At 37.4% G+C, this 21,551-nt stretch overlaps 1 protein-coding gene across 1 annotated transcript; it reads left to right on the top strand.

Moving 5' to 3' along the window:
* Nucleotides 1-280: 280 nt before the first annotated feature.
* Chpf (Chondroitin polymerizing factor) lies at nt 281-17,322 on the top strand. The gene is made up of 9 exons (XM_089710973.1): nt 281-736; nt 909-1,259; nt 9,123-9,274; nt 9,560-9,691; nt 9,902-10,050; nt 10,566-10,671; nt 12,761-13,051; nt 13,791-14,120; nt 16,785-17,322. Exons 1-9 carry the CDS (start codon nt 463-465, stop codon nt 17,253-17,255), a joined length of 2,256 nt encoding a protein of 751 aa, XP_089567099.1. The 5' UTR covers nt 281-462; the 3' UTR covers nt 17,256-17,322.
* The last annotated feature ends 4,229 nt before the right edge of the window (nt 17,323-21,551 follow it).

The raw sequence follows: 21,551 nt of genomic DNA, 5'->3' as shown, positions 1-21,551 counted from the left end.
TTCTGGGATTTCAATGTAGATTTACATCCGTAAACCGAACAGTTTGTGCGCGCCATAATAGAATATGTAAGTACCTATGTATAATAAAATTATTACACAAAAAATACGACTGCGTCATCCTTTCGCGCTAGGTAAAGCAAACTAAGCGTGTTTGCTTTACGCGGCCCGCGTCGCCCGACCCCCGCCAGTTCCCCTCCGTTTCTCTGCACAAGTACATTCGTCGCACTACTGTAGGAAATAATGGTAATACTGTGCCGATCCATTCTCCCTCTACGTGATGTCCGTTGTCGCGTTGACACTTGACAGTCTGACAGATCATATGTGGAATAATTGTGGAATAACATTGCATACTGTTGCATACTATAAAAAGAATACAACGGAAGTGTGTTGTTAAAATATTTATCCGATGACCACTATCCATATAACAAATGCATCATCTATAAGATAAATATAAAAATCGCAATGTTGTCCCGTTACGTGGTATCGCAAGTGAAGCACAATTCTTACTTTCTTGTGGGGTTAGCGCTGGGACTATGGATGGCCCTCGCGATGGTGCCCTTGGAGGAGGATATGGAAGCGTGTGTAGCAGAGAGTGTGAGGGCGGAGCCGGTGGCTGATGACTACGAGCCGCACAGAGAAGAGAAGCCGCTGCGGTCCGCGGGCCAGCCGGGCCGGAGCGTGCAGCGCCCGCGGTACTACAGCACTGAGCTCGGCATTCGGGGCCGCTTGCTGGCAGGTATAAGTACACAATTTTTATTTTTTCAGTAGAAACTCATGCTTATTCATTGATATGTTTGTTGTTACATAACAAACAAAGGAACTTTGTGTTTCAAGTGCATTGACCCTAACTGTAACTGATAATTAAATCGCTACCTATTCATATAAAATATTTATGTATAAACTTACAGGTGCACTCAGTTCTGAATCGGCATTAGAAACCCGTGCAGCTGCTTTAAATAAGACAGCATCACAACTGCAGCCTGCGCTGAGGTTCTTTATAACAGCCAGTGCTCTGCAGGCAGCGTCAGGCAAAGCCAATGTCGTAGGCTTCACTGATACAAGAGAGATGTTGAAACCTTTCCACGCACTAAAATATCTTGCTGATAACTATTTGGAGGAATATGACTTCTTCTTTCTAGTATCAGATACTTCATATGTGAATGCCAGGCGTTTGAATGAGCTTGTATCAAGGATCAGCGTTAGTCAGGATGTTTACATGGGAACAGTGGCTGAAGATGATACACATTATTGTACGTTAGGTAAGTTATAAAGTATCTAAAACTAATGATAGGTGTTTTTTTTTCAATGAGTTTAGATGTTGAGAGAAAATTGTAGATGTTGAATAGATAAGAATGCATATCATCATCATCAATCATCATCAATATCAATACATATAATAAAATTCTAGAAAAGTGGTGTCTGTACAATGAAAATATGTAAAAAAAAATTAGCAGGGGTTATTACTAAATCGATCCCAAACCCAAAACTATCGTTAAAATTTTTTTTGTCTGTTTGTCTGTTTGTCCGTTTGTCCGTTTGTCTGTTTGTCTGTATGTTTGAACACGCTAATCTCAGAAACGGCTTATCCGATTTAAATGCGGTTTTCACTAATATATTGTGGTAATCTTCATTTAACATTTAGTGTTTATTTCATGTCAATCGGTTTATAAATAAAAAAGTTATGACCATTTAAGTATTTACGGCGAACATTTGGTACTATTATACAGTGTACGATAAAACGTAAGTTATCTTTTATACGCTACAGTCATTTCTATAAAATGTCCAGGTGATCATATCGAAAGTCCCCAAGGGTGGGGCGGGGGTGGGGGGGTAAGCTTAAAATTATGCTTATTTTTAGGTGAATTTTCTACATAAAATGTCCTTTAAATTATGTCGTATTATAATATTTTTAACCCCCGCCCGACGCAAAAAGATGGGTGATCAGTGTTTGGCCGCTATGTGTGTCTGTGTGTGTATCTGTTTGTGCCACCGTAGCTCGCTAGCAGGTAATTAGATGCGGTTTTTTTGTTAGGCAGGATATTTTCCGACGCTGGTTCTTAGATAAACTGTATCAAAATAGGTTAATCCATTTATTATACCTAGGTATACTTATAGAGGTAAAAGTAGGAATGAAAATAACTAAAGTTATCGAATATACTTTAGTGATATATAAAATGAAAAGTGAACGACCTATCAGTAACAATAAGTCAAATTTTATCAAAATCGGTTCATCCATTTATTTGATATACGGTATAAAAGTTGTAGGTAATAAAAAAATGAATTTTGACTCAAGTGACATATGAAATGAAAGGGCATGACGTGTAAAGTATAATTGAACATATTTAATCAAAATCGGTTCATCCATTTACTATACCTATATATGGGTAAAAGTTGGAATGAAAGAAACTATTGTTGTCAAGTATACCTAAGTGACATATCAAATGAAAGTGCTTAACGGGTGAAGTACAGCTGTTATAGTTCTATTTTTATCCAAATCGGTTTTTCCATTTATTAGATTACAGCGGTAAAAGTGGGAATGAACAATAATCGAATGTAGTCAAATAATATATCAAGTGGCATATCAAAATATGAAAGAGCAACGTGTGAATTACAATTAGTAATGTTTTATCGAAATCGGTTCATCCGTTTATTACACTTTAGGGGTGACAGTGGTTAGATAAATAAACCAAATGGAGCATCAAACGACAGGATATGTCGTGTACAATGTACATATAGGTACAATTAGATAATATGGTTTAGATCAAAATCGGTTCTGCCATTTACTAGGGATGGAAAGGTTGAAAGTCTGTGAAAGAAGAGGGGGATATGGGAGCGAGAGGATAGTGACACCCTGGAAATTTTGAATTCTACTCAAAGCCACATAGGCCTGGCGCGGCGCTTAGCAATTTTTTTATTAAATACACCACTTCTTTTGCCACTGTGGTCCATTACAATTTGTGCACGGTTACGGCCCAACTTAAAAGATGTCAAGGAGCAACAAACTTATAGATATCAATATGATGTAGGAATGTATTATGGAGGTAAAGGTAGGTCTCGCTCACTTGAAAATATTACATGAAAATAAGAAACCGAAGTTTAAAAATAAAAAAAAAAAACCCAACGCAATGAAGGAAAAGGAATAAATAATTTTACAAACTTCCCGACCTTCTTTAAAATTGGTGGTATGGCAGCCCCGACGACTTTGTTTTTTATTATAAATATTTAAAATGGTATTTATTTTTAAAGATCTTCGGGAAGTTTGTGAAATTATTTATTCCTTTTTCTATGCACTTTTCTTCGTTGCGTTGGGTTTTTTTTAATTTATTTTTTATTGCACAGTCTAAACGGTTTAGTTACTACATGCGCCAGACAGGAAAGATGAGCGCTTAGACAAACGTCAACACGCAAAGGAATAGAAGGAATCCGCTACCGACTACGATACTAAAGTGCGTCACACACGGTGAAGATACTATAATATTTTATCTTAAGATACTGTAATATTTTATATTACAGTATCTTAAGGTATCCGGTATCAGCGTTCTGACCATCATTTTTCTTTTTGTCATTGCGTACTAAGACCCCTGTAGAACCGCCATCCTGTTACAAATGACCCACAAAATTTCGGGTACGCAATGACAAAAAGAAAAATGATGGTTAGAACGCTGATATCGGATACCTTAAGATACTGTAATATAAAATATTATAGTATCTTCACCGTGTGTGACGCGCTTAATTGTCATAAGCGTATGATGTGTTTTGCACAATTTTATTAAATTGCGACTGGATGAAAATTTTGTTCGTGATCGTCGTCGTCGTTGGTAGGGTGAACAAATCTTTAGCAAAACATCATCAGTACGCTTATGTCAATTAGTATCGATAGCGGATTCTATTCCTTTGCGTTTTGACGTTTGTCTCGGCACTCATTTGCTGCACAATATATTGTCAAAAACGTCTATACAAGGAAGGAAGGAAAATAAATTTTCTCCTTTCCCTCCTGGTGCCTAAAAAATAATATTACATAATTTAAAATAAAATTTACGTAGAAAATTAATTAGACATTTATTTTTTTAGCTCAGTTTAGTTATAAATTTTAATAAAAGTTTTTTTTAATTATTTATGGTAGTAGTTACGTGTTTATTCAATAAAAGTTAAGTAATAACTACTATGCAGTCACTATTCCACGCGGACGAAGTCGCGGGCACAGCTAGTAATGAATAAATTTTCATTTCATAAAAAAGCTATTATTCTAGAGATAGAGAATTATTCTATATTTATTATTTTATAATCTGATACTTCTCGAGAGTCTCGCTAGGTGGCGCTAAAGGCACTAGTTGACTCTTAATACAGCTCCGTAAAATTTAATATCTAAAAATATTGTTATTGTATTTAAACGAAGTAAATAGTGTGTCTGAATACGTACCAACATACAGCTAACTGATACAGAATAAATAACTGCATTTTTATACAAGCAGTTCCAAAATCAGAACTTCGATCAGCTGTTCAACCGCTTCACAACAAACCGGCGCAAAGTCAATAATACAGCAATAAAACCACGAATCTACATAAAACTGTGAGTAATATTAATACACTTGCTATTATAAACCACCAAGTCAAAGAAATCTCAGAAGAAAAAAGAAACATCACATCCACATTAGTAAAAAAGGACGGTAATTATTCAAACGTTGTAACGATCTTCAAACAGCTGTAATCGTAAACAAACTGCATTACCGACGATACCATTATTCTATTTTACCGACCTAATAAGGCTACTTTGAAAAGCGCCATCTAATCAACTATCCAAGAATTACTACTAAATTGATCAAATCGATTAAATACAAGGATCAGCATACAACCAATAGAGGGCGCTGTTATAAATTTAAGCAAGTTAAAAATGTCAGATTCTGAAACTTTAAGTGTATTGTTGAACTCGTTGCGTTTGCAAATACAGCAAGATATAAATATTAGTCTGAAGCAAGCCGAGGACAATATAACTAAAACAATCAATGAAAACTTAGACACCAAGCTTGAAAACTTAGTTCAAAATATAGAAAAAATACAGAATAAACAAGAGGAGCATGAAAAGATGATAGAGAATATTGATAGGAAATTAAGACAAAATAATCTCATATTTTTTGGAATATCTGAAGAAGAAAAAAGCTATTCCGAACTGGAAGACCTAGTGCTACAAATTATAAATTTCAAGTTGGAGCTGGACTGCGAAAAGCGCGATTTTCAGTTTGTTGGGAGAATTGGGAGAAAGAGTACAAGGGCGCGGCCCATCAGATTAACCCTCACTACCTATGGAAAAAAACTAGCAATTTTGCAACGTCGATCAGCTCTAAACGGATCAGGATCTTACATAAAAGAGGATTTTTCGCGTAAAGTTTTGGAAACTCGAAAGGAATTAATTCCACAATTAAAAGAACAAAGAGAGAAGGGTAATAAAGCCATTTTAAAATACGACCGATTAATCATAAATGAAAGCTCGAACCCTAACCAGAAAAGAGCACTTTCTACGAGCCCTCCAGAGCTTTCAAGCTCTAACTCTATACTCACAGGGACGGACGACCGCAACCAAACAAAGAAAAAATCAAAATTTGCCCTTTCACCGAACGCCGTTCCTAACAAAAATAAAACTTCTACAAACATAAGATCGACACCCTCCGCATCCATGTCATCCTACATAAAACGGACCCCACAACCAAGGAAAAGCCCGGGCCAAAACCAAAGCACCATAGAATAGCAACCAATGCAACTCCCAATCTCGACCGCGATTACCACCGAGCGACAAAACAATATTAACAACAAAAACCAACTAATACTAAATAAAGATAAGACTCTCCCAACCCGGCCGGTCCCCGTGGGAGACGTAGACCAAAACCCTCCAGACAATAATTTAATTCATTGTAAGCATACTCTAAATTCTAATATATTATACATCGGAACCTTCAACATACGAACTTTATCAACACAGCATCGATTAATAGAGCTATTAGACGCTCTAAAGAATACTAAGTACGATATAATTGGTTTATCTGAAGTGAGACGTGTTGGTAATTCAATACAAGAATATGAAAATAACATATTTCATTTTATTGGTGAAACTTCTGGTTTATACGGGGTTGGCTTCCTTGTAAAGAAGCATCTAAAAAACAATATAGAAAGTTTTATAGGCCTATCAGAAAGAGTAACCCTTCTAAACATAAACTTTCGCGACTTACAAATAAGTATAATTCAAGCCTACGCACCAACCACCGCAGCTGATGACTCCGAACTAGCTCTTTTCTACGGCACTCTAGACAAGGCTCTAACCCTTTGCAGAAAGAACATTATACTCATGGGCGACTTTAATGCTAAGATAGGCCAGCCTAGGCCTGATGAAAACTTAATTATGAGGAAATATGGCTATGGAGAAAGAAATATCAGAGGTGAAAGACTCATTGAATACGCATACGAAAACAAACTTCATATACTAAACACATTTTTTAATAAAAAAGACAGCCATCGATGGACATGGCGCTCTCCTGACGGAAACACCAAGAATGAAGTAGACTTCATATTGTCTAATATGCCAAACCGAGTACAAAATATAGAAATAATAAATGTCTCTTTCCCATCAGACCACAGATTCCTAAGAGCATCATTTACTATACAGAAACCTAAACCTATCAGAAGAAAGTACACCAATGCGCTCAAACAGCCGCTTACAACAGAAATTGAAATAAAAGAATACTTAAAATCATTAGAATCCTTTCAAAATGAACTAATTAATACTGGAAACAACTTCACTGTCCAAGATTACTACAATAAAATTATATATGCCATACAAACAAGCTTAAAAAACGCAGCCAAATATCGATCTAACTTCAATAAAAAACACATTATTTCGGAACATACTAGAAAACTACTTGATCGAAGACGCGAGCTACAAAAAATTAAACCAAAAACGAGATCCATCAAAAACGAGCTAAAAGCACTGTACAAGTTGGGTAGTAAATATATACGTAGGGATTACAAAACACATCGCGGTTCTGTTATTGAAAAGTACCTGAATACTACGGGAAGCCTCAAAAAGGCCTTCAAACAACTAAGTATCCACAAATCGTGGATAGAGAGCCTACAAACGAATTCATCTAATCCTACTCTTTCATACAACCGAAACGACATTTTAGACACAGCAACTTCATTCTACAAGAACTTATACGACTCAGCCAATCGTCATAATATAACTTCCATTCATACGAACTCTCCGTGCAACTCTCAAGATGTAGAACCTATAACCGAGTCCGAAATAAAATGCGCGATAAAAAGGCTTAAAATAGATAAAAGCCCAGGTGCTGATGGAATTTCAAATGAAGCTATAAAAAACGCCGACGATCTGCTAGCAAAACCTTTGTCACTACTTTTTAATTTAATAATTAATTCATCCATAACCCCCCACCAATGGTCAGAATGTAAAATAATTCTTTTATATAAAAAAGGAGACCCTACTCTAATAAACAATTATCGACCAATAAGTCTACTACCAACCCTTTTCAAGTTGTTCTCATCGATAGTGGAAAAACGAGTCAGCAAAACATTAGACAGTTTTCAGCCAATAGAACAAGCGGGGTTCCGCAGAAGCTTCTCAACTATGGACCACATCCACTCGGTCGAACAACTCATTGAAAAGCACCAGGAATTCCAGGCGCCACTTTATCTAGCTTTTATCGACTACCAGAAAGCGTTCGATACTATAACGCATGACGCAATTTGGGAAACTCTACAGGCACAAAATGTCGAAATTAAGTACATAAATACATTAAAGTATTTATATAAAAACAGCTTTGGTCAGATAATGCTTGAAAAACCAGGACCTATCTTCCCAATTAAAAGAGGCGTTAGGCAAGGTGATCCACTGTCTCCACGATTATTCACAGCTGTACTGGAAGCGATCATAAGCAAACTTAAATGGGAAAAAATGGGAATCAAGATTCAACAAAATTACATTAGCCATCTAAGGTTTGCAGATGATATTGTAATAATTGCTAACAACGCAAAGGACTTGGACAAAATGTTATCAGAGCTCTACGTGTCTAGCAAAAGAGTTGGCCTCGACATCAACATGAGCAAAACAAAAATCATGACAAACCACTGTATCGTTCCCATCAAGCTAGCCAGTACACCTATAGAATACGTTGAATCTTTCATATACCTTGGAAAACAAATATCATTCGACAAATCAAACAATGAACGAGAAATAGAGAGAAGGGTAAACAGCTCATGGAAAAGATACTGGAGTTTCAAGGAAATCCTAAAAGGCAAATTTCCCTTGAAACTCAAGAAGAAGGTTATGGATTCATGTTTGCTCCCTCTACTCACATATGGATGTCAAACATGGAAATTCACCCGACGAGTCAAAAACAAATTAACATCTTGTCAGCGCAGTATGGAAAGGAGCATTCTTAAAATACGCAAATGTCAAAAAATACGTCACACCACTATAAGAGACAAAACAAAATTTAAGGATGCCCTATCATACGCACTTAAGCTGAAATGGAGCTGGGCTGGCCACATAGCAAGAATGAAGGACGACCGTTGGACTATACGCCTTACATCTTGGCCTGGTCCGAAAGGCAAAAGAAAGCACGGCAGACCCCTATATCGCTGGGCGGACGACATAACAAAAATAACTGGCGAAAAGTGGATGGCACAAGCGAAAAATAGAGACCACTGGAACAGTCTGGAGGAGGCCTTCACCCTTGCTTAAAGGGGTTCTCTAATGTTTACATTAATATATATTACAATCACTAAATCTATAATTGTATAATTCATTTTATATTTATAAGTCCAACTATAGTGTAGTACATATATTAAAATAAGTTAATGTTACCATATTGTTTAGCATGTAAGATTATATTGTGAATAGAGAAATAAAGGCTTTTTTATTTTATTTTATTTAATCTGATACTTAACATAATATTACTTAAATTTTATTATAATTATAATTTTGTTTTTCAATATTTGTGACTTGAAAACTTCTTGACCTAGAAAACAATAATTTAAAATGCGAAAAGTGCATTGTTACCAAATTACAAAAGAAATATAATATATATAGGTATATAATAATATTGCGTTGACAGAGGGTGGCATCCTGCTGTCGAACTCGGTGCTGCGCGCGGTGCACGGCGAGCTGGACTGGTGCGTGCGCAACTCGTACTCGGCGCACCACCACGAGAACCTCGGCCGCTGCGTGCTGCACGCCAAGCACCTGCCCTGCACCGACCGCTTGCAGGTCTCGCTATATACATCTCCAAATTTGCAACAACGTTTTGTTCCATTGAATTAACATTAAATACTAAACTACTACTACTATTAAATATATTCACTCACAATAATTGAAGCATGCCATCATTTGACATTCAATCTTGTGTGTAACTGTGCCATTTTTTAAGATCGAATTTATTTATAATGTCATTGGTTTACAAACTATTCAATTCTTTGAGAGACTGTTGATAGTTGTGTGTTGTTTAGATGTGTGATAATTTTATGTAAATATTAATAAGAATTATAACTGTAGGGCGAGGAGTACGTGTCGGTTCGTCTGTCGGACGGCGCGTCGGGCCTGACGCCCGCGCTGGCCCGCGCCGTCACCGCCGCGCCGCTCGCGCTGCCCGAACACTTCTACCAGATACACGCATACGTCTCACGGGTTATTGTTATAGCATTTACTTTTCGGAGAATTAATAAATGGATCATTTTTAATAATTGTAAAAAAATGTTGTTCGTTCACAACTTAAAAAAAACATGGCTAAAACTAAAATTAATAAATCGGCCAAGGACATTCACCGCAACTTTTTCACGTTTGAATATACTTTATATAAGGTGTAAAATGTAGTAATATGTAAAATGTATGTTCCAGGTGCACCTGGAGAACGTCCGCACGGAGATCCGCGTGTCGCGCGGCGCGGCGGCGCGCAGCTCGCGGCGGCACCCGCGCGGCTTCCGCAACGCCACGTGGCCGCCCGCGCTGCGCCACGACGCCGGCCTCGCCGCCCTCCCGCCCACGCGGTGCGCACACAGTGCATGCTACACACGCACAGTGCATGCTACACACACACAGTGCATGCTACACACGCACAGTGCATGCTACACACGCACACATACAAACGCAGGGCATGGTACAAAAGCACAAGGTTTTATGAATGCAATTTGTAACTTTATTATTTTTAAGATTTTCGATTCAGAAAAATGATTACTATCTATGTATTTAAATACGCACACATTATTGCAAAATTTAAAACTAAATGGTTGCTGATATAATTATACGTCAACGGGTATTCCACATTTTTTTTTTTTTACATCTCTGTTCATGCACACCTGCTTCTCTAAATATTTTAACGTAACGATACACTACATAATGTAAGGATACACTACATAATGTAAGGATACACTACATAATGTAAGGATACACTACATAATGTAACGATACACTACATTATGTAAGGATACACTACATAATGTAACGATACACCACATAATGTAAGGCTACAGTGGTTGCCCGCTAAGTGCACCGTGGTGTGCAGGTTCGACGCGCTCCGCTGGACGCGGTTCAACGGCTCGCACGCGTTCCTGCCGGACGACCTGCACGCCGCCGAGCCGCTCGCCAGCGCCTACCGACAGGCCGTCGATGTAACTGATATTTCTTGTTGTTTATTTATTTTTATTATTATTTGGTGCAATGAAGGAATTTTAATTTTGAAATTTTACTACAGATACATACTTATTCACAGAACAGTAAAAACAAATAGAAGTGTGATGTGGGCGTGGCCCACGTGTCACTAGTGAGGTAAGATCACCTTACTTGCTCTCAGTTGTGCGCAGAAAAATATTCGAGTCAGTTGTCAGCTGTCAAACCTTTTTTCCATATTTATTCATTAATTTGGACGTAATGTTCGGTATTAGAGTGCAAAAATATTTAGATAGCAGACGAAATAATATCAGCAAAGAGGCATTTCATACCATCGTGCATCGGTAAGTCTTATTTTTATTTATTTTACATATATTTTATGTTATAACTTCGCTTGTCGTAATTTGTCAAAATTGTATACAAATATCTAGTCAAAATGAACCTTAATTCGTAAGAAATTAGTACTATTATAGATTGAACAGCAAACAAGATTTTCTGGAATATTATTGCAATAAACAAACGAATGTCGGTTTAGTGATGCTTGTGGCGCATATCGACAGAATCAATACTTTAGAAAAGACAAACATTATAAATATTAAATTTTATTTTTCCTTTCATTTGTCCAATTTATCTAGACACGCGGCAGCGTGTCAAGCCGCCGCTTATAACTCTAAAACTATTTAACTTAAACAAACCAAATTTGGTACATATAAAGAAGACCTCAAGATAAACAAGAACCTTAAATTTCATAAATACAGATTAAACAGTTGCGTAGATATTAATATCCAAATATCACAATTTTTAAGACTGACTGACTCATAGATATATACAAAACCTAACCAATGTGAAAATAATTATATTATTCAAATTAAAAAAGTCATATTTTGGAATAAACGTTGTTCTCTAAGGCAAAATAAAACAATTGAGTTTTCAGTTCACCTAAGAACTTAATACATCTTTGTAAATAAATTTCTGGACTGACTACAGAACTTGGCACACATTTAGATCTCATTTCTTTTTTTGGCAAATTAAGTCAACGATTGAACTCGGCTCCAATTTTTACATTTATGTTTTTGGTGGGATTTATAGATTTCCCAAAGAGGCTAATTTAAAAGAGAAATGGATAAATGCAACGTGACGAGTTAACTGGATGCCGAACAGTACTAAGCAGTCTTACAAAGGCCACCGATACATCAAACCTATGGCAGTTCCAAGATTTAAAATAATGCATATTTTCTGTTTGTATTTTGTAAATATAGATTTATACTATTCTATTCCGTTTTTTATTTAATAATAATAATATGAAGACGTACTTAGTAGTAATAAACATACTCCAAAATGTGACACATTATACTATACTCATATTATAGAAAGAAAAAAAATGCACAAAAAAATATTTATTTGTGAATTATTATCGATAACAAGGCTGACCTCCCTTAGGGCATAGCATCAGGTAAATATGTAATATCAAGTTAATGTCATTAATGTGGAGTGACACAAATTTCAACCTTATCTCTATGTGTTGAGGTTCAAAGTTATATCTATCGAAAACTAACGCCCTCTGTTGTGGAATAGCTGAATGTTTTCGAATTTGGAATTTCTGAGCAATGAGAAACAAACCAGCTAATATACCTAGGGATGTTATACTAAAATAAACCGTAACATGGTGCGTTAGGGTACATATTGAAATGCTGAATTTATAACCTAAGTCTGTTTTTACTCAAATTAAGCTGTCCAATCAAAGGCATAGTTTACTTGTAGTGTACTGTATAACTATCGGTTTAAATGTGTGGTTTTGGCGATACTGGTTTTCATACTAATTATGACATTATAGCACTTCTATTTGTTTTTACTGTTCTGTGTACTTATTATATCATTTTAATGCGAACTTAAAACGCAGACACGTCTATGATAAAGCTTGCGGGTCGAGTTAATTCGAACATACTCATTATTGCGTATTCTTTGCTGATTTTTTAAAAATATTCTCATTTATTTTAGAAACTACTTATTTTATATTTTATAAAAGTTTTATGTAATTGTAAACTCATGTATAATATCGGTTACGGCGTAACTTAACATTGCGTGCGTCAGATGATACTGGAGGAGAGCGTGGCGTGGGCGAAGCACCGGTGGGGCGCGAGCGAGGCGCGGCTGGTGGAGGGCGCGTGGTGCTGGGAGCCGCCGCACGCGCTGCGCTACCGCGTGCTGCTGGCGGTGCGGGGCGGGCGGGGCGCGCGGGGTGCGAGCGGCGCCGAGCTGCGCCAGCTCGAGGCGGTGCGGCCGCTGGGCGCCGCGCGCCTGGCGCCCGCGCGCTACGTCACCGAGACGGGCCGCGTCACGCTGCTGCTGCCCGTGCCGCACACCGACGCCGCCCTCGCACTGGTCAGTATCACTTCGAATCGTCGATCGTATTATGAGTGTCTTCCTACATCTATTGCGTATTCGACTCGCTATCATTTGAATGAATTTAAATATTTTTTTTATTTATTTTAGAAATAAACAGTCATATACTTACACGATCAAAATACATAAACGGACCCATAGTTTCATTTTTTAACTAGAAAGAAAGAAAATACGTTTATTTGGCAAACAGTAAGACACAATACATTAATAAAAGCAAAAAAACAAAAAGAAATTAGTTGTAGTGATTACAATACACCATTACTATTATGTATGCCAAAAATCATATCCTACACTAATTAAAAATATTATATTCTACATTTACGCAGCTGCAGCGTGAAGAATTATTATCGCTTCAATTATAATCGAAGTGATCGTTTTTATATAACACTGTACGGGCTATCCGTACATGTGTATGATAAATTTATATTAAATGAAATAAAAGAATTATTTAAATATAAAAACTTGTAATAAACGGAAACTATAATAACTATATAATGAGTGAGTCATGCGAGTGCTCTCAGTGACCGTCGGCGATGAATTGATTTAATATAATTGTAAAATATAAAATGTTGGAAATAATTTGGGTCACATATCGAATGCAAATTCAGCGCCTTGGTGCACTTTGTACGTGTTTGCTCGTACACACATTTCTTTTACGGTAACGTGCACGCGTTGCACATTTATTTTTAAACGGAAATACAATATTATATCCGGGCAGGGTTTCCTGCGTCGCTACGAGACGGTGTGCGTGCAGCGCGACGCGAACACGGCGCTGGTGGTGGTGCTGGTGACGCGCGGCGCTGACGTCACCGCTGACGTCACCGCGCTGCGCGACGCCGTGCGCGCGCTCGCCCGCCGCCACCGCGCCGAGCTGCTGGAGGCGAGCGCGGGGGAGGGGCACGCGGGGGAGGGCGAGGGGCAGGGGGAGGCCCGCTGGGACGAGGCCGAGCGCGCCGCGCTGTGGCTGGCGGCCGCGAGACTGGCCAAGGACACGCTCATCCTGCTGCTGCCGCCCGACGCCGAGTTCACCGAGGACTTCTTGAATAGGGTGAGTGCCACGTTCCAGTGGAGCGGGATGCGTTCCTATTTAACTTAACGTTATTTGTTATATTTTATACGCCCCCATCGTCGAGCCGTTTCGTTGTCCGATCCCGATAACCATAGTATTATTTATTATACTTATACGTTTTATTTATTGTACATATATGTACATATATGCCTTTTATCATCAAATAAAAGGCCCGTTTTGACAGTTCATGACCTCAATAAATAAAAGAAAATTGACCTTTCGCAACATTATATCATTTCAAAGTAAGCATCTACAATGTCAAAGTTTAAGTTTATTTTCAATCAGAACTTTGATCCAATGTACTTTACAATATATTAAGAGGAGGCTCCCTGTCTCATTTCTGGCACTGAGAGACCGGTTACGGTACTAGACGCTAATACAGCCGTAATAAAGTTGAATATCGCGTGCGCTCTTTGATCGCGTTCGAGCTCGAAAAGTAAGTCTCAATTCTTATTTCGTTTATAACTAAAGTAATAATTGATCTAGAGAAAAAATATCTTGGGATTCGATAGTAAACTCTATTTTCTTACTGTTAACATTTATTTTAGACATAAAGTCCAAGTAAATCTTTAAAAAAATGTAATAATCCTTAAAAAAGGCATAATTTTTGAATAAAAAATGAATCGAGCGAAAATGTTACAATTACGTATCTGTCTTGTACATCGAAAGAAAAAGACCCAATAAATCATATACTAAAGTTCCATTTTGATTGTATGTGTGCCTGTTTCAGAATATTAATGCAAATTCACATAAAATTTAGGGAGCTTCCCCTTAAAATCGTTAAAATACTCTATACTTTAAACTTCGATCGATTTATCGCAAGTATAGTACCGAGTAGTATCGTTACATAACTAGTTACGTCACGAAGCTAAATATCAAATCAATCGGGCCTTTTGTTTTGTGATATTTATAGCAATTTTTTAAAATTTTTAGGTTCTCATTTATCTTTTCGGTTTAAAAATCACATTCTAATGTTGGGTTCAGATGCTTGCGTTCAAAGTGACATTCAACGAATACAAGCATGTACAGTACTCCAAAAGTAATAATGCGCATAGAAATCTTCGTCACTGTTCGGCAACTGTCATATTCCCGGAGCGTCCGAAGATGATATTTATATAGAGTGGTTAAATGCATTTTCTTCATGCATAATTTAGTAAAATTATGTTTTGTGCAAAAAGAGATTAATATTGATTTGTAAGTGACGATTTTGTTTCGATAATTCCTTGTAACCTCACGATTGCGAATATATCTTTGTTGGATTGATTTACTTGGAAAATTTTATAGTACTTTTAAAGTGTCTTACTGACGCTGGTGTAATGATGGAAGAAAAGAAGGTTAAAATAACACAACATTTATATTGTATAAAACATTGTTTTCAAACACAGGTTTACATTTAAACCATATAAATCTAATCATTAAAATCTCAGCTCAAAAGTATTTAAAGTACTGATCATTCTTCAATATTATGACATTTACAAAAAATAATAATAACAACACATTAAAATTCTCTAAAGGGCCTCTGCGTGTTGGACTTGTGTCCCCACGTAAGCCTCCCAAAGGACCGGGTATCTTCCTTCTGGTGATACCCGTGTATTATGGAGTAAAACAATAAAAATCAGGGATTATCTTTATTTCTGACATTTTAGATATGTACATCAGAACTTTCATTATGCTCTTCTTCATTTTCTCTTTTCCTACTGCCATCACCTGTGTAAATCATTTCATCGATTAATTCAATTCACCTTTAAAAACAAAACCAAGAAGGGTATGTAATAGCAGCTCTATATAATTCCACACAGAGAGAACACGTGCAGTCATCACCAATATTTAAAGACGACTGACGGATTTTTTACCCGACTGCCAAAGAAGGAGGGTAATGTTTTTCGAGTGTATGTAAGTATGTATGTATGTCTTTTCCTTTGTGACCACCTGTAGCCTAAACGGCTTGATGGATTTTGATGTATGAGGTATCGTTAGATTTGTCTTGATTACGGGAGTGTCATAGGATACATTTTATCCTAAAAGTCCCACGGGATAAAGACATAATAATATTTTTTCTAAATTTCCCTTTAAAAAAATATGTATGCGGTATCATTAGATTCATTTCAATCACTCTTTTTTTAGTGTGCAGTCGGGTATTTTGTTTTTTTAATAATTTACTTGTCAGTTTTTTGACTGACAGCTGCTACCGTCACCTACCGCCCGATTTGTTTTTGATTGTGTACGACCGTGAATTGACTTCTATTTCTTTTGAACAAGGTGTAAAATGCAAGTGCATTGTTTAGGGCTCTTACGATTCAATGATTCGAGTGTTTTCGGAAATACGACAATTAGCGAAGATTTGCATGTGCATTATTAATTTTGTAGTACTGTAAATATGTTGTTTATTTGTTTGTACCGTGAGCGCACGGGCTACTTCCCGAGCTGCTTGCCACGCGTCTGGCCGTACCATAAAAATGTAGTCAGCGCCAAATGTGAAATGACGTCACACATACATTGATCTTCAGGCTAATTTTTTTTCTTTATTCTCTTGTTAAAATTAGGAAAAGGCACTTTTTTATTTCACCGGATATGTGGCGTTTTAAATTATTCTCTCTTAAAATAAATATTTTCTATATTTAAAGTTAGTAAATCGTTCCGCAGGTGCGCATGAACACGATCGCGGGCGAGCAGTGGTTCCTGGCGAGCGGGTTCGCGCGGTTCGCGCACTTCTCGCACCCGCACTTCGTGGAGCCGGACGGCAGCCGGCCCGCGCGCGGCACCGGCCGCTTCGCGCCGCGCGCCGCCGCGCTGGCCGTGCACCGCGCCGACCTCGAGCGGGCGCGCGAGAAGTGGCTGGCGGCGGGCGGCGCGGACGGCGCGGCGCCGGCCGATGTGCTGGCGGCCGCGCCGCTGCGCTGCCTGCGCGCGCCCGACCCCGCGCTGCTGCGGCCGCCGCCCGCCGCGCCGTGCGCCCCGCGCGGCCCCGAGCCGGCCCCGCGCGGCCCCGCACCGGCCCGCGCGCGGCTCGCCTGCCTGCAGCGCGAGCGCGACGCCAACTTCTCGCGGCTGAACCTGGGCGCGCGCCACACGCTCGCCAAGCTGCTGCTGCACGAGCAGGCGATGCTCGCCTAGACTTCCTCCCGAAACCGAGAGAGTCGTTCGACTTTGATGACAAAGATTAATAAATGAAGTTTTAATAGTTCCGGTATTTTATTTTTCTTTTTTCATTCCTGGTCATTTACAAACAAAAATACTCAATATAAATACAGAAACAGACTGCCCAGTTTCATTTTACAACTAAATTTAATCATTATAATTTACAACTGTACTATTTTATGTGCCCATTGTGTGTCAAAACATAAACATCAAATGAAAGAGTTCAGTTCAGTTATACAGCATTTCAAACAATTAAGTAAGGTGTTATTTTATTTGAAAATTTTTCAAGGGGACTAGAAGAGCAAAACGCGAGTTTTATAATTTATTTATTTATGCTTTAAAGTATATCATTAACTGCAGTAAAAATCTCAGACAAATATATGATATCCTTCAGGAGATATCTAGACACGCGGCAGCGTGTCAAGCCGAGTTCAAGCGAAGAGAACTGGCGAGCAGCAGCCGTGTGTAATTTTACACGAACCATTTGGAGCCACTTTTCACCCCCTTATAACTCTAAAACTATTTAACTTAAACAAACCAAATTTGGTACATATAAAGAGGACCCCAAGACACATAAACAAGAACCTTAAATTTCATAAATGGACCTATTTATGCAAACAGGGACTAACCCACACCGGATCAATTTCGAGAAAATGAGGTTTTTGTGAAAAGAGTTTGCAAAAAGTATGCGTTGTTAAATTTGGAGAAAAATAGTTGTTGGGCGTATGTATCATATTATTGAATCCTATCTAGGGATACCAGATACATGGATATTTATTAAATTTTAACAAAATAATCCTTGAAAAGCCCGGTTCTGTCTTGCAAAAAAACACTTTTGTGGGTTGGTTCTTTATTGCAAAATTATTTTGGTTTTTATTGTTGCCATAATTAAAGAAAAACGTTAAGCATCCGATCAAAACAGGCTAAATAAAGCAGCGACAGTTCGCTGGAACTAATTGCAACTTACGTATGCCCTTAAAGTTAGTTACAGGGAATATATATATAAATCCTTGATTAGACTTGTCGTACTGTATGGATTGGAAAGCTGGGCAGTGAAGAAGATGGAAGAAAAACGATTGCATTTAGCGAAGATGAGAATGTTGATAGGGATGTGTGGGGTGACAAGAATGGATGATGTAAGGAATGAATATATAAAAGAAAATTTAAACTGGTCTTATTACAGAAAGATTTAAAGGGAATTGTCTGTCTTGGTATGGACATGTGGTGAGGATAGATGACACGCATATGACTAAGAAAGTGATGGATATGAATGTTGATGGATGCAGAACAAGAGGAAGGCCAAAGGAAAGAGGTGTTAGTGTGCAAAGTTATATTATGAAAGAAAAAAGATACAGATTAAACAGTTGCGTAATATCCAAAAATCGCATTTTTTAAGACTGACTGAACTCATAGATATATACAAAACCTAACCCACTTCCAGATGACCTTTTTTTTTTTTTTTATAGTGGGGAAATCTTCCAAAGATACCCACTGCCCCCGGGGAAGGAGCCGTGGGTTATGTCGGATTCCTACCGACTAAAACCCCACTGTGTTCCGTCGAGCCGCTTTAATGATGGGGCCGCGGGTATTGGTTGGAATTCTTCCGCGACCCCCTCGGCGACTTCCAGATGACCTAGAAAGTTCAAATTTTGTAATCAACTAGGTAATAGTGTGTGTACATGGTGTGTACAAACGAAAAAATCAGAAAACAGTGAATTTATCTGAATTAAATTTTTTTTTCAATGACATTAATTAATTTGTAAGTACTTAACTAGGTAAAAATGGAAAAGTTTACACATGCTGAAAATATTACATTCACCATAATAGTGTTAAAATATAGATCGAAACTAATCAATGGCTGAAAAAAATTTTGGAATTCATCAATAAATGACTGAGATATAGATTATTGAAGTTTACATATTTTTGCACGAAACATCTGTGGATTCGATGCGCCTCGACGTCATCACACTCACTCGCGCTAGTAGCGCTAGGGTAGATTACTTCGATTGTATGATTTCTTTATTCAAAACTGTTATTAAACGTAAAATAAAAGAAAACTGTTATAAAAATATTGCTCATACAGTTAAAAATAATAATTAGGTAGTTATATAATTTTACATATTCATATTTATTAAGCTATTGCATAGCTTCTATCGCGGGCCTTGAGCGCGGGGACCGAATCGAGAAATTCCGTAACGAAAAAACCTCACGCTCCCCACTCCGACGGGCTCGGAGGTGGGGCTTGAAGGCATGCTATATGCAATAGCTTTACCGCGGCAGTCCCCGAGTGCCACACGTCTTTTTTTATTCTTTATTTATGAGTGTTTAGTTTAGTTTTAATTTCAGTATAATGGAAGAAGGCTTCGTCGAAGGTCGAAATGAGGCTAGTTTTAGTTTTACATACTGTTTATATTTTGTGAGGTTCTAAAAACTAGCCAAGTAAAATTATGAGGTTCAATAGGTCATTAGTTGTTTGCTTTGTGAAAATAATTATAATATTCAAATTAAAAGTCATGTTTTGGAATAAACGTTGTTCTCTAAGGGAAAATAAAACAATTGAGTTTTCAGTTCACCTAAGAACTTAATACATCTTTGTAAATAAATTTCTGGACTGTCTACAGAACTTGGCACACATTTAGATCTCATTTCTTTTTTCGGCAAATTAAGTGAACGATTGAACTTGGCTCCAATTTTTACATTTATGTTTTTGGTGGGATATAATACAGGGTGTAATAGTTAAGTGTGCACAGGCAAATATTCCGTAACTTTTGCAGGTACCAAAAAACTTTAAATATAGGACTAAAATCTGTCTAAAATCTAAAATCGTGATCTCCATCAACGGTCGCGTCGTCGATTGTGTTAATGTGTGCGCGAGTCACTCAAGTTCAGCTAGCTCTTGTAGTCCGGTACAGCGGCTTGTACAGCGAGCCGGTCAGTCGAGTCTCAGTCAATGATTGTTCCATGTATCGTGCAGGTAATTACTTTGTAGTTATGATGTATTTAAACAACACGTTTCACTAACACGTGTATTGCCAACGCATTGCATCGCAACTAAGTATAAAATATTTTACACAATAAGGTACTTATTGAGTTGCCAACCACAATGAATATTAGGGTGTTTTTAAAATGGTTACTTAATATTATTACCTTCTACTAATATCAATTTCTTATCAGTCCATAACATTGCGCTATCTATGGTATCTAATCAAGTATGAAATGAAAAATGAAAAGATAATAATTAAGTACTTAACTACCTAACTAAGGTGCTAAATTATTATCTCATATTCAGTTTTATTACTGTTTATTGCTTCTTCTTTATTTTTTTACGACTGCGACTGTAGTTATAGTTTTAAAGAGTTTAGTAGTTCTAAATTTAAAACTTATAAAAAAAATGTACTAGTTCAGAGAGCCTATTAATTACCACACTATTACAGTAATGGACGATGAAAACCCATACAGGCTTGTCGCGTAAAAACCACAGGACAGCTCTTTGGCATATTATTATGATAATATATTATGATGTTACATATTATGTATTTTGTAAAATTAAATTGTAATACTGACATGATTAAAAAAAGCAACTATGGAGTTTCTTGCCGGTTCTTCTCCATAGATACCTACTGTTTTCCGAATCGGTGGTAAATATTAAAAATATGTAATGACGATTCAAAAGTGCTTCGAGAAGAAGTCTAATTGAATAAATAAATGTTTGAGTTTGAGTTAAATAATCTAATCTATAAAATCAATCAGAAAAAAATCATTCGAAAATAGATGGCGCTGTTATCAATGACGATGATAGAAAGCTAAGATATTAGAAAGTCATTCATTTCGTTGTTGAGTAAATATGCCTATCTACCCCCACTATGTCAAATTATTTTATGGTAAACAGACGCATTTTTCCTTGGTCATAGTGCGTTCGAAAAGATTATATATGCAATGTAAACCCACCGTAATAAACAATTGATAAGAGGACTTCAAGAGCTAGCTGAACTTGAGTGACTCGCGCACACATTAACACAATCGACGACGGTAGATGGAGATCACGATTTTAGATTTTAGACCACTTTTAGACAGATTTTAGTCCTCTTGACGGGTTTTGTTTGGGTATCATTTAAGCTATCACCATTTTCATTAAAATTATAAATTGATGTATTAAATTGGTAACGAATACTATTAATTTAATATATGAACGAAATAAAATGTTACTAGGTACTGTATTGGTGACAAAATATCAAATAAAAAGGAGTCGCAGTCAGGGATCGATAATCGATT

Source organism: Colias philodice, chromosome 25, assembly GCF_061535455.1.
Source record: "Colias philodice isolate Cphi_HAF_F1 chromosome 25, ilColPhil1 Martin Lab GWU primary, whole genome shotgun sequence".
Taxonomy (NCBI): domain Eukaryota; kingdom Metazoa; phylum Arthropoda; class Insecta; order Lepidoptera; family Pieridae; genus Colias; species Colias philodice.
Note: the sequence above shows the minus strand (reverse complement) of the source record. Positions and strands in the feature narration are given on the sequence as shown.